Raw genomic sequence first — 12,827 nt, 5'->3', positions numbered from 1 at the left:
GTTAATTTTTTTGTTGTACTGAATTCTGAAATATCAAAATTTTTATTTTAAATCTTTATCATCCAGTAAATAAGGTTATGATACCATATCAACCGTTGATTAAATTAAAAAGCTTTGTTTATAAGATATTATATCATCACTTATAATTGATGATATAGATTCATGTAGTAAAAAAATTATTAAAAAATTAAAACAAAGATTAATCATTTATGATGTACTCAAGAGATATTTAGCTAAAATTTACATATTGATTATTGATTATTAACAAGTAAAATCTGACTCGGACCCAAGTAATATGAGTGAATTGTTTTGATCAAATGCACTAACCGTTGTAAACAAATGCCTGGATTTTCGCTCCGAATATCAAAATTTTATTTCTCAATGAATATTAAAAGTTATTGAAGATACATAATTTTTTTCAGCATGTACCATGATAAACTTTTTTTTTTCTGTGTTATCTTGATAGAAAGGATCTATGTATACTTAATTTGTGTAATTCAATTTGCAACACATGTTAACATTATGAGAAATTATTTGATTTTAATTTTGGTTGAATTTATTTTTATAAATCAGTGATTAAATTTTAAATCAATTATTAGATCCAATATATATAGAGAGAGATTGATCAAATTACATTGATATAACTTTAATCATTATTATGTCATTTTTATAATTTGATATAAAATGTGATTTTTATTAATTATTTAACTATTTGAATTATATTTACATAATATCAAAATCGTTTATATCAATTTTTGTCAAAATTGAATAATAATAAAAAGATAATCAAATGATTCATATTTTAGTATATTTTGAAATGTTTTATATTATTTTGATTTTAATTTATAAGAATGATGTAACAAATGATTTTGAATTAATATAAAATGTTGTATATGTAATATAAGTGAAATGAATTTTTAAATCCACAATAAGGCTTAAGAAAATATTATGTAATTAAATGTTATAAAATAATATAATAATATTATACCGATGTAATTTAATCCAAATAGAATTAGATGTCAAAATTTTACCTCTTAATATTTAACAAAATTATATACTCAAAATTTAAATTTGATTCACGATCAAGTGAAATAATTTTATGTCAATTAATTGATATATTTGGTAATTATATTTGAATTTGATACCGTTAAATCAACAATAACTTTTGAGTTTGAAAAATGCTTAGTTAGCAAATACCCTATCCTTAATTGGTAATGGTAAGGTCAAGGAAACTTTTAAAAATTAACTCACGTTCTTATTATGCATGATCAAAAAGTTGGTTAGGTAAGACCGCCGTTGATAATCAAATGACCAGTATAATAACGTTCATTATATATAATTTTTTATTATAAAATAACTTTTTGATTTTTCACGTATACTATTCTTTAAAATAATTATTTTGAGACATGATAAATACAGTAAATTTAGATATATCTTTCAGCATAAATTCAAATCATAGTTTTACATATTATGAGACTAAAATTAGTTTTTTAAAATTATCTCGAAAACAAATTAATTATGATATTCAAAACAAATTAATTATGATATTCAAAAATCTCTTCCTGGCTAGTCTTTTAATGACACTAATTAAAGAATTAAAATAAGAAAATATTTATAATGAAAATCATAGAAAAACACAAAAAATTATAAATAATAGAATTTTATGTATTTCAATAAAAATCTTCCTTCTTATTTTAATCAATGTCTTCATTTATCTAATCAAAATTATATATTTTATTTGATATTAACAACTTAAATCTTAGACACCAAATAATATATAATAAGTGTAGTATAATGTGATCTATAATGTGATCAATGAATATTAGACATCACACAATAAAGACACCTACATAGTGTAATAATTAAAAAATGGAACTATGATGAGGGCAAAATTATTGTAACTTTTTCAAAAAAGAATATGATTTGAATAGACATAGCTCTAGAGGAAGAGACATGAATGAACTATTGTGTCCTATATAAAAGGGTAGTTTCCATGATTCCATCTATACTTTCTCTATAGATATATGTCTTGGGACATACGGTAGGAACTTTTGTCTAGTCTAGTCTAAATACTTATCCACCAAGTATGAGAAAGAAAGAGAGAAATATTCTTTCCTATAATTAAAGATATTTTAGAAATATTCAAATGAACTGTAAGAACATTTAAGAAGACTAAAGGGGCCTTGGAGACTAATAACTACAAGATATAAGTACCATAATCTTGTTTCATTATTTTGGTATCCTAATTCATTCAACTATGATCTTATTTAGTGATTCATGATGAGATAACTAAGCAATCATGAACTCATGATATAACTTCAATTAATAGCCGTTACACCTTGGATGCACCAAAACGGGGACGGGACATATACGGGTATGGGAACACAAACGGAAAATGATAAATTTAGAAATCCCAAGATATGGGTATGGTTAGGAAATGAATTTTTTTTTAATAATTTTTATTATTTAAAAAACGGAGAATTTTAAAAAACACGAGAAATAAGTAACAATATTGACATATTATAAACTTAAAGATAATCCAATGGTCTACTAAAATAAAGCATTAAGGTGCAAAGTATAAAATTAACATTAAAAAGCACTATAAACAATTTAGTTTAATGTCTAAAATAATAAATGAAATAAAACATTAAGCATTGTGAACATTCTCAGTGATAACTGATTCGCCAATTTTGACTAGTCAAGTGAGAGTGAAAGAGAGGAGAGAGGGAGTGAAAGAGAGGAAATCCTAATTTTTGAAAGTGAGTGCACTGTGAAAGAGTCTATCGATTCTTCTTTAGTCTTCTTTCCTCCTTTTTATGTTTTTCTTTTTTTTTTTCTGATGCCTGAACTAGATGAGTTCAATTTAGGGAAATAAAATTATACATTAAAACATGAATAAACAACCCACAAAATCAGAATTAGATCTGGAACAAAAATGGAACACTTCATCTTCCTCCCCCCTTTCATTCTTTCTTCCTTTTTCTTATCCTTCTTCTCCAAACAACACACGGCACACGTTTTAACCGTCGCTCTCTTTGAGTGGTGGCACACCAATGTTCCCATCTTGGTCAATCATACCCAATAAGTCAATGATATCCCCTGATCGTATCTGTCCCATTTCCGTCCTCGTGCAGTATCGGAAATGGGAAGCGCCAACTAGCTAGCCTCCCCTTGCTTCATAGGTTACAACAAAGAGATGAAGCTAAGTAGAGTGCTGGAGGCCGAGGTCTTGGGAGGCCTCCTAAACTAAATGGAAATCCAAAATCACAAGAAGATCAAGCTCAAGAGCATGGTCAAGGAGGATGTCTGATTCAAAATACAGAATAATGTAGTTCACACTTCACAGTTACAAGGAGGATTTTGAGCACTCTGTAGCTGAGGCTGGGGAGTACAGGAAGATAATTGTGAGAATATTGAAGGAGGTTGGGAGCGCCTAACCTGTCTGACATCTTCCCTGCCTTAAAGAATCTTGGCTTGCCTGGCATCAAAAAGTGCTCAAATGTTTCTGCCAAGAAGGTTTTGCTCTTGATGGGTAAAGATCTATTGCAAAAAGCAGGGCTATATTTGCTCACCTATTATTATCAACGTCACCCAATTGAAAAAATACATTCTCCACAAAAGAAATTTAAAATTTTGAATAAAAAAGATCTTAAATTAGTAATGAAGCAGCTTGCTTCCAAGAAAAATAAAGTATGACACATCATCATGGTAGCTATATGATATTAGCTATCGTGTGGAACAACCAAATTCAGGAAATAATGACCAAGTCCACGTATAGTGAATAAAAAATAGTTTAAATAAATTGGTAAAAGTTACCGTTTGTGATGCAAGCTCCATTGGAGCTTGTAAGCCTAGGATCTTCTTCATCAATGGATTCCTTTGCTTCTTGGAAGATGAATGGCAGCGGAATGGAGAAAGGGAAAGAGAGAGGAGACGCCACTTCAAGGAGAAGATGAGTCTAGAAGAAGCTCACCACCATAGGAGGCCATGGATAAGAGCTTGGAGGAAGAAGGAGATGAATGAAGGGAGAGGGAGAGAAGAGCACGAAATTTTGTGCTCTAAATGAGCTTTGAAATCTGAAGTTTAATATTCAAATCATCAAAGTTGAAAAAAATGCACACACATGACCTCTATTTATAGCCTAAGTGTCACACAAAATTGGAGGGAAATTCAAATTTCACTTGAATTTGAAATTGAATTTGTGGAGCCAAACTTTGGAGCCAAAATTTCACTAATTATGATTAGTGAATTTTAGTTATGGTTCAGCCCACTAATCCAAGATCAATTCCAAGATTCTCCACTAAGTGTGCTTAGGTGTCATGAGGCATGAAAAGCATGAAGGACATGCACAAAGTGTGACTATATGATGTGGCAATGGGGTGTAGTAAGCAAATGCTCACCTCCCCCTCTAAAATTTAATTGGATTGGGCTTCTACCAATTCAATTAAATTTATTTCCAACCACACACATCAAATATCCACTTAGTGCATGTGAAATTACAAAACTACCCCTAATACAAAAACTAGTCTAGGTGCCCTAAAATACAAGGGCTGAAAAATCCTATATTTCTAGGGTACCCTACCTACATTATGGAGCCCTAAATACAAGGCCCAAAAATAATGAAACCTTAATCTAATATTTACAAAGATAAGTGGGCTCGTACTTAGCCCATGGGCCCGAAATCTACCCTAAGGCTCATAAGAACCCTAGGGCCTTCTCTTGCATCTCTGGCCCAATCTACTTGGAGTTTTCTATCCAATGCCCTTGCGGGGTAGGATTGCATCATTCCCTCCCCCTTGAAAAGGATTTGACCTCAAATCCCGAGGTTCTTGAAACGCTGGGCTTTTTTCCTCAACACCTGTAAAAAGAATAAAAACATATGTATTAGTGGTGTTTAGTATGTTGAAGCAAGGTAAGGTCTGAAAACTCATTTCCTGGGCATCTTCCCATGAAGGAACATGGTTCCTCACCAACTCAATGAGTGGTGCTACAAGTATAGAAAAATATGGGGCAAACCTTTTGTAAAAGCTTGTTAAGTCTTGGAAGCCCCAATTTTTTCTTACACTTGGTGGAGCGGGCCACTCAGGAATGACCTTTATTCTCTTAGGGTTCATGGGAACCCCTTGATCACAATTTAAAAAATTAAGAAAAGTAAAGCAATAGAACATACCTTTTTCTGTATTTTCATGTTGATTATTCCTACCAAAAAGTATGACAAACCTAAGGTGTCCCATATGAGTGCCTAAGTTTGTATTGAAACTAAAAATAAGAACAAACCTACCTAATGAGTCCCTATGTACACAAATCATGAAGATGTTGGGTGCACGAGTGATTTTACAAAAGAGTGTTGCACCACCCAAAACATTCATCACACCACCTATTTTAGGGATTTGGTGCCTAATAAAACCTATTTTGGGCACCAACAAAGCACAAGGATTTAATCTCTTGCGAACCAAACCCTCATCCAACAACTCCTTTACTTGAGGATTAAACTCAAGCCTAAGAGATGTGGCAATGCTAACAAGTGTCTTTTTACAAAGGAGAAAATGTGGAGGTTGTCTAAGAAGGGAAATTTCTTTAATATTTGTCTTTATTTCAAAATGTCTTTCCTTCTTAGCTAACCTCTTGGAGGAGACACTTACCTCCTTACACTCCTCCTTAACCATTAAAGGATGTCCTTCTTCTTGGGGGTAGATCTCTTCACTAGATTCTTCCCCTTTTGCTTCTTCACTTTTACTAGAGGAAGGTGAAGTAGTAGCCTCATCTTGGCTACTATAAATGTCTTGGCCCCTCATAATCATGGTTTTCTTGGTGGGGCATTGAGAAGTAATGTGTCCTCTTCCAAGACATTTAAAGCACTTCATGGAGCTAGTCTTCTCTTGCATACTAGCCTTAAGGGGTTGCTTTTCTATTGTCTTCCCCTTATCATCTTTGGGCTTAGAAGGTCTCACCCCTAAGATTCCTTGACCTTGGTCTTTCTTTTGATAAGAGTGAGAGCCATAAGATTTTGAAGTAGACTTCCTTTTAAGTTGTTGCTCTACCCTTATTTCCCAATCTATATTAGCCTCTACATTGTCCTTCCCATGGAAGTATGGGAGTTTAATGTTAACCTCTTGAGGCTTTCTTTCATTTTCTCTCCTATGGGAGTGAGGTCTAAGATGTGACCTATGCCTTCCTTCATAATAGTCACGAAGTTCTTCACTTAGGCTCTTGCAAGAGTTATGACTACTATAGGAGACATGTTTTTCTCTTTTCATTTCTTTCATTATTTTTCTTCTTTCTTCCTCTCTTATTTTCTCTCTTTCATCTTGACTTATTTCTTCCACTCTTTTTTTACCTTTATCTTTTCTCTCTTGTTTTTCTTTCCACAACTTAAGGGATCTCAACTCATCTAATATCTTATACAAGGGGTCCTTAGGAGTAGAACCCTCACCATTAACACTAGATGAAGAATGAAGACTCATGTTGGTTCCTAAGTTATGGTTCTTTCTTGTTGGGGGTTTGAAAAAAAGGTAAAAGAAACTATGGTTGAAACTAGCCAAAATAAACACTAAAAAAGGTGTGAAAGATAAGGTAAAAACTAATTGGTAAAAGGAAAGCTATCTAGGCGGTTTGACAATGGAGGGTAAAGGAAATAAGCTATGAAAGTAAGCAAGAAATTAAAGTGCAAGAAATGCAAACTAGGCGGATCCTAAGAGTGTTTGGATGACCTCATTTAAGGTTCCCAACAAAACACTCACTATCCTAAGGGAAAATTGCCTAAAATTATTACACACAAATGGAAGTAGGGTGACCTAGCGGAGGCTCCCAACTTACTTCCAATGAAAGGCCTTTTTGTTACAAAATTTGAAAGCAAAGCAAATTGCCAATTACAAAATTACAAAGAAAAAAGTCCTCAATTGTGGTGGCTATTCTCTCTTTAGTGTTTCACTCAATTTGGAGTGCTTCTTAGTCCAATAGCTCTTAAGGTGGTTGGCCCCTTGCTTCTTGACTCAAATTCTTCAAGATATGGCACCAATCCTCCTTTCCAATTCCCTATATGGCAACTCACAAGCAAGGAAACAAAGAGACAAGCAATAACCAAAGACCAAAAAAAAAATGAAATGAAAGCTAAACCAATAGAGTTTTAACAAGACAAATTTTCAAGGATTATTCAACAATTAAAGCAATGAAAAGCCCAAAAAAAACAAGCTAGGACTCAAAGAGAAACCTAGAATGGCTCTAGAGTAGAGTAGAAAAACTCTAAAAAAAAAGACTCAAGAAACCTCTAGTTTTGGCACTTGTTTTCACAATAATGTTCAATTGAAATTTCAGAACTAGGATTGGTATAAAATATGCACCAATTATAGAACAAATTTTGAGCCAAAACAACAAGCACACTTTCCTTTCACTTTTCTTTTTTTTTCCTGGACACTGATTTTTCTGCCAACTTGTGAGATTTTTATTATTTTTTTCTTTAATCCAAATCGCTTGATTCTTTTTTTATAATTTTGGTCCAGATGTCTAGAAAATTCAGTAAAAGTTTCAGCTCAAAAAACGTAGTTACCAATTCCCAGTAATTTATACAAGTTCGTATGTTCAAGCTGCCAGCACCAGCGATTTCAGCCTAGAAATCAAGAGTAGTGTTTATGTTGCTTAAGGCTTGGATAGTTACAATTTGTGTTTGCTTATGCTCAATTATCTTGAATAACACAATTAAAGAGAGCTTAAGACTTATTTTGATTCACAAATCCAGCCACAACTCAGCACCACAACTCAACTTCATCATAGGCATCATGTAGGAAACTTAGAAAGCAAAAAAAAAAGTTCAAGAACAAGACTACTTCTAGGAATTGATTTAGAACATGTTATGAACTAAATAACATGCATGAATTAGACTCAAAATTCAAAAGATAGGCTAAGAATGACAAGAATACATGAACAAATGTGTCTAGAATTCAATCAACAAAATAAAATTCAACACAAACTTAGAACATAATGTGACAATTACTATGACTAAACATGACTCTAAGACAACATGGATTAAGTGATTTACACTTAGATTTTTGTGTTTTTTTTTTAATCAATATTTTGGAAGAAAATTTAGATCTAAGGTTCAGCACAAGAATATTATGAATGAAAAATGATAGAACCTAAAATCAACACAAAAACAAGATTCAAGAGTAGATCTACAAAATTTGAACCATAGAAATGCAAGAACAAGTGTAGATCTAAGATTTAATCGGTTTATTTTTTTTTGAATCTACTCTAAACAGCACCAAACCACAAGACAATGGAGGATATACATGGAGAATAAGATGAAGAACAAGGAATTAAAGAGAATTCACCGAACAAAAAGATAGAGGAAGCAAAAGAACATCACCTAGATGAAGATGCTCTTGATACCACATGATGCAAGCTCCATTGGAGCTTGTAAGCCTAGGATCTTCTTCATCAATGGATTCCTTTGCTTCTTGGAAGATGAATGGCAGCGGAATGGAGAAAGGGAAAGAGAGAGGAGACGCCACTTCAAGGAGAAGATGAGTCTAGAAGAAGCTCACCACCATAGGAGGCCATGGATAAGAGCTTGGAGGAAGAAGGAGATGAATGAAGGGAGAGGGAGAGAAGAGCACGAAATTTTGTGCTCTAAATGAGCTTTGAAATCTGAAGTTTAATATTCAAATCATCAAAGTTGAAAAAAATGCACACACATGACCTCTATTTATAGCCTAAGTGTCACACAAAATTGGAGGGAAATTCAAATTTCACTTGAATTTGAAATTGAATTTGTGGAGCCAAACTTTGGAGCCAAAATTTCACTAATTATGATTAGTGAATTTTAGTTATGGTTCAGCCCACTAATCCAAGATCAATTCCAAGATTCTCCACTAAGTGTGCTTAGGTGTCATGAGGCATGAAAAGCATGAAGGACATGCACAAAGTGTGACTATATGATGTGGCAATGGGGTGTAGTAAGCAAATGCTCACCTCCCCCTCTAAAATTTAATTGGATTGGGCTTCTACCAATTCAATTAAATTTATTTCCAACCACACACATCAAATATCCACTTAGTGCATGTGAAATTACAAAACTACCCCTAATACAAAAACTAGTCTAGGTGCCCTAAAATACAAGGGCTGAAAAATCCTATATTTCTAGGGTACCCTACCTACATTATGGAGCCCTAAATACAAGGCCCAAAAATAATGAAACCTTAATCTAATATTTACAAAGATAAGTGGGCTCGTACTTAGCCCATGGGCCCGAAATCTACCCTAAGGCTCATAAGAACCCTAGGGCCTTCTCTTGCATCTCTGGCCCAATCTACTTGGAGTTTTCTATCCAATGCCCTTGCGGGGTAGGATTGCATCAGTTTGAAATTAAATTAGTTAAAAAATAACTTGCAAATATGTTTCAAGACATAAAAATGGGTGAGGATATACAAGTACAATTGAATTGAAAATAGTGGGGTAATGTCCCTCACATATAAGCCTTATTTTATATGTTTGCGTTAACATGGAGGTACTTGCCATCACACTTTATGCATCTGCATTCTGCAATTACTATAAGCAAGCAATCAAGTCTCACCTTAACACGAAGGTACCCTTCTTCAGAATGTGAAAGTTTGTCGAAGAAATAATTTTAATTTATTTTAATGTTGTGTAATGCACTGAAATAATATTAGTTTGTTTACGAAGTTCAGAAAAAACCATTTAGTTTTTGCTTGTTTGACTTTAGTACTACCTGGCGAAAAGAGCTGATAGTGTATATGTACAGTATAAACGCTAATTTATAGGATTAGTAAATGAGGCAGTTGTGTTGTGTGAATACTATTGTAGTACACTTAACATGTTTAAGTATTAAGTAATAACAAGGATGCTAGCTAATGTGTTAAACTGTTAATGACTTGGTGTCTATTTGATTAGATGTTCTGTGACTTACATTAAACTCCTGTGATCGAGTCAACACATACATCAGTGATAGAGTCAAAAGAATTAGAAAAATATACTGTACTGACGAAAGGCTTAAATTAAAGCATTAATCATATACAAGGATTTATATATTAATTTTTATTTTGTCATGTTAGCATAACAATACTGTCCTGCTAGATCAATAACTCTTATTTTTTCAGGTTTCAATTCCATAAATTTATTACTGGCCGGGAATAACAATAAGTTCCAAAAATCTGTAAACATAATGTTTTCTTAAAATTAACAAGTTTTAAGAGTCTTGTCTATAAAGAATCTAATCTGGTTCTTACAAAAATAATTGGGTTTTTATATATATCCAAACCGGTTCAAATCATGCTCACCTCTATCGACATTTATACTGTCATTATATTTTAATCTCATGCTTATAATACACAATTACAAACACAGGTTCCTAATTGAGTGATTATTACATAAGCATGACTTCTTCCAAAGGGTGAAAAACCATTTATCTAGCCATTGCTATCATTTTAATTAGCCAGTGTGCAAAGTGCAAAGTAATTCTAGTTTTCTCAATCAATCAGCAATTGTCCAAGTCATGTCATTCTCAAAGATCCAATGGCACACTTCAATCCGACCCGGACCCGACCCAAGCGCCACAAATGCACCGTGGGTGGGGCTCCACGCAGTGGTGTCCAAATGACAAATAGCAACTCCATGGTTAATCTTGGCCTTAGATTCCGGGTTCAATAGATCCGCTTCGTAGACCCGAACCTTAGGAACGGAGTGGCAGTAGTAAAGCAAGTAAGGGAACAAGCTCTGATGGCACGACACCGATTTGGTCACCTTCCCACCCTTCATCCCTTTGACACCACCCACCATAACGTTCTGATTAAATCCATTTACATTCTCTGTGGTCCAAACGGCGACATTGCGACCCAAAACGGAGGTTGCAAAGTCAATCATATCCTCAACGGAACCTACGCAGCGTTTGGTCTCACCCACGCTGGGTGCCCTCTCGCACTCCCCGAACGAGTCCATGATCATCTTGTCCATGGATGAGTTATCAGACACCTTGAACACGCGCTTCAACTCGTCAATCTTGGAAGACGAGAAAGGCAATTTGGACAAAATATAGCGGGGCAAAAACGACCTTGGAGGCATTTTATCTCTTATATCCGGCATTGGCATAACAGTCCCTTCCTTGAGCATGCTCTCGCGAAAAAACTTACCCGTTTTTACAAAACTGTCACTAACAGTTTTAGAAGCGGAACTGGAAGGTACGTTGTAACTAGCAAAGGAAACGCCCTGTTTGACGTAATCTTTAAACGTAGTATTAGTGTTGTTGCCGTAGCTTGTGAAACCAACCTTGTGATCTCCTTCTGCTCCTTTAGCGTAGCCTTTGAAAGTATCAGAACTAGGGTTTGCGGAAATAGCGTAGTTTCTAAAATCCACTTTGGTCCCTTCTTTGGTGTTCTTGGCATAGGATTGAAACGAGTCGTCACCGACGTTAGCTTGTACTCTGTAGTTTGAAAAACTTTCCGTGCCACCAACGGTTCCCTCTGCGTAGCTCTGGAAGTTCACTTCAGGAATGTTCTGCAGCACGCCGTAGTTTGTGAACGTGTCGTTGGGACTTGTCCCTCTCGCGCCGTAGTTCGTGAAATTAGACGCCTCAACGTTGGAGCTAGTCCCGTAGCTGGAGAACTCGTTCCCGGCGCCGGCGGAGTTCTTGCCGTAGCTCGTGAAATTCTGGCCGCCGGAGTTGCCGTTCTCGCCGTAGCTCGAGAACGACTGCCTCCTCCCGCCGGAGCTGTCGGAGTAGGTGGTGAAATCAAGCTCGGGGAAGTTTGATTTGGTGGCGTACTGTTTGAACTCGCCGGCGCCGCCGGCGGAGGAAGTGCCATAGGTGTTGAAGGTCTGGTAGATGTCGCCAATGGAGCCTCCGTAGCGGACGAAGCTGTCCACGTGGCCGACGGATCGGCGGCTGTAGCGGCGGAAACTGTTGTCGGGACGGCTGGAGAAGGTGGTGGCGTAGCTTCTGAACGATTCGGTTCCGCCGGGTCGACTCCTTCCGTAGTTGGAGAAGTTCTGAGAGTTATCGTAGGTTTGGAAATCGACGTCTTCGGTGTGTTTCTCGAGGCTGGGCTGGACCTCCGGGAAGCAGAGGAGGTGGGCGGCGGAGCAGAACTCTGGCAGCTGCGTGGAGAGGGAGTTGGCGGCGGCAAGCTTGGCGAACGATGCCGCTTCGGCGGCGCTCATTGGGGAGGCCTTGGAAAGAAGGAACGATGGCTTTGGCAAGTTGTTGCGGACGTGTTTATTCCAATAGCGTGCCACGTAAGCCTTTGGTGTGAACGGGTTTTTATATCCTAAGCCGCGACCACCATAACAAACCTGCATAGATAGGCACACATTGCGGTGTTCATAATAGTGTGTTAGATTTGAACATAACAATACTATGAGAAAGAGAGAAAGAAAACTGTGCTTACACCGAGTAGTGTTGATAGAAGGATAAAGAAAAAGAGGGTGCTAATGTTGTGCATGCTATTTTGTCTTGACTTTCTTTTTGGGATGAGAGATAGAAGGGAAGGAGAAGGTTGAGAATGACGTGCCAATAGTTTAATGAGGAAGCTAGGGAGAAAGATGAGGACATTAATGCTATCAGCGCAAAAACAAAATGAGATATATATTTATATGATCTGAATCTGATTTGCTTTTCGAGGGCTTGCATTAACAAAGCAAACTAGATGTGGAGATTGTACGAGAGGGCGATTAATAAGCCTTGAAAACCTTCTTTTATCGGCATGTGCCCTGGAAACTGGGAGTACGTGGCTAATGGGAACAAGGAGAATATTTTCTTTTCGTAAAATATTCACTTTATTTTATTCTTTGCAAGAATTTTCTGCTGAGATTTTAATCTT

The 12,827-nt window shown here is 35.7% G+C and overlaps 1 protein-coding gene across 1 annotated transcript; it reads right to left on the bottom strand.

The window, feature by feature from the left end:
- Positions 1–10,237: 10,237 nt before the first annotated feature.
- On the bottom strand, positions 10,238–12,351 carry LOC114396135 (polygalacturonase 1 beta-like protein 3). The gene has a single exon (XM_028358029.1). The coding sequence runs from the start codon at positions 12,304–12,306 to the stop codon at positions 10,486–10,488; it is 1,821 nt and encodes a 606-aa protein (XP_028213830.1). The 5' UTR covers positions 12,307–12,351; the 3' UTR covers positions 10,238–10,485.
- Between the last annotated feature and the right edge of the window lie 476 nt (positions 12,352–12,827).

Source organism: Glycine soja, chromosome 18, assembly GCF_004193775.1.
Source record: "Glycine soja cultivar W05 chromosome 18, ASM419377v2, whole genome shotgun sequence".
Classification (NCBI taxonomy): domain Eukaryota; kingdom Viridiplantae; phylum Streptophyta; class Magnoliopsida; order Fabales; family Fabaceae; genus Glycine; species Glycine soja.
The sequence above is the reverse complement of the archived record's forward strand: the minus strand, read 5'-3'. Positions and strand labels throughout refer to the sequence as shown.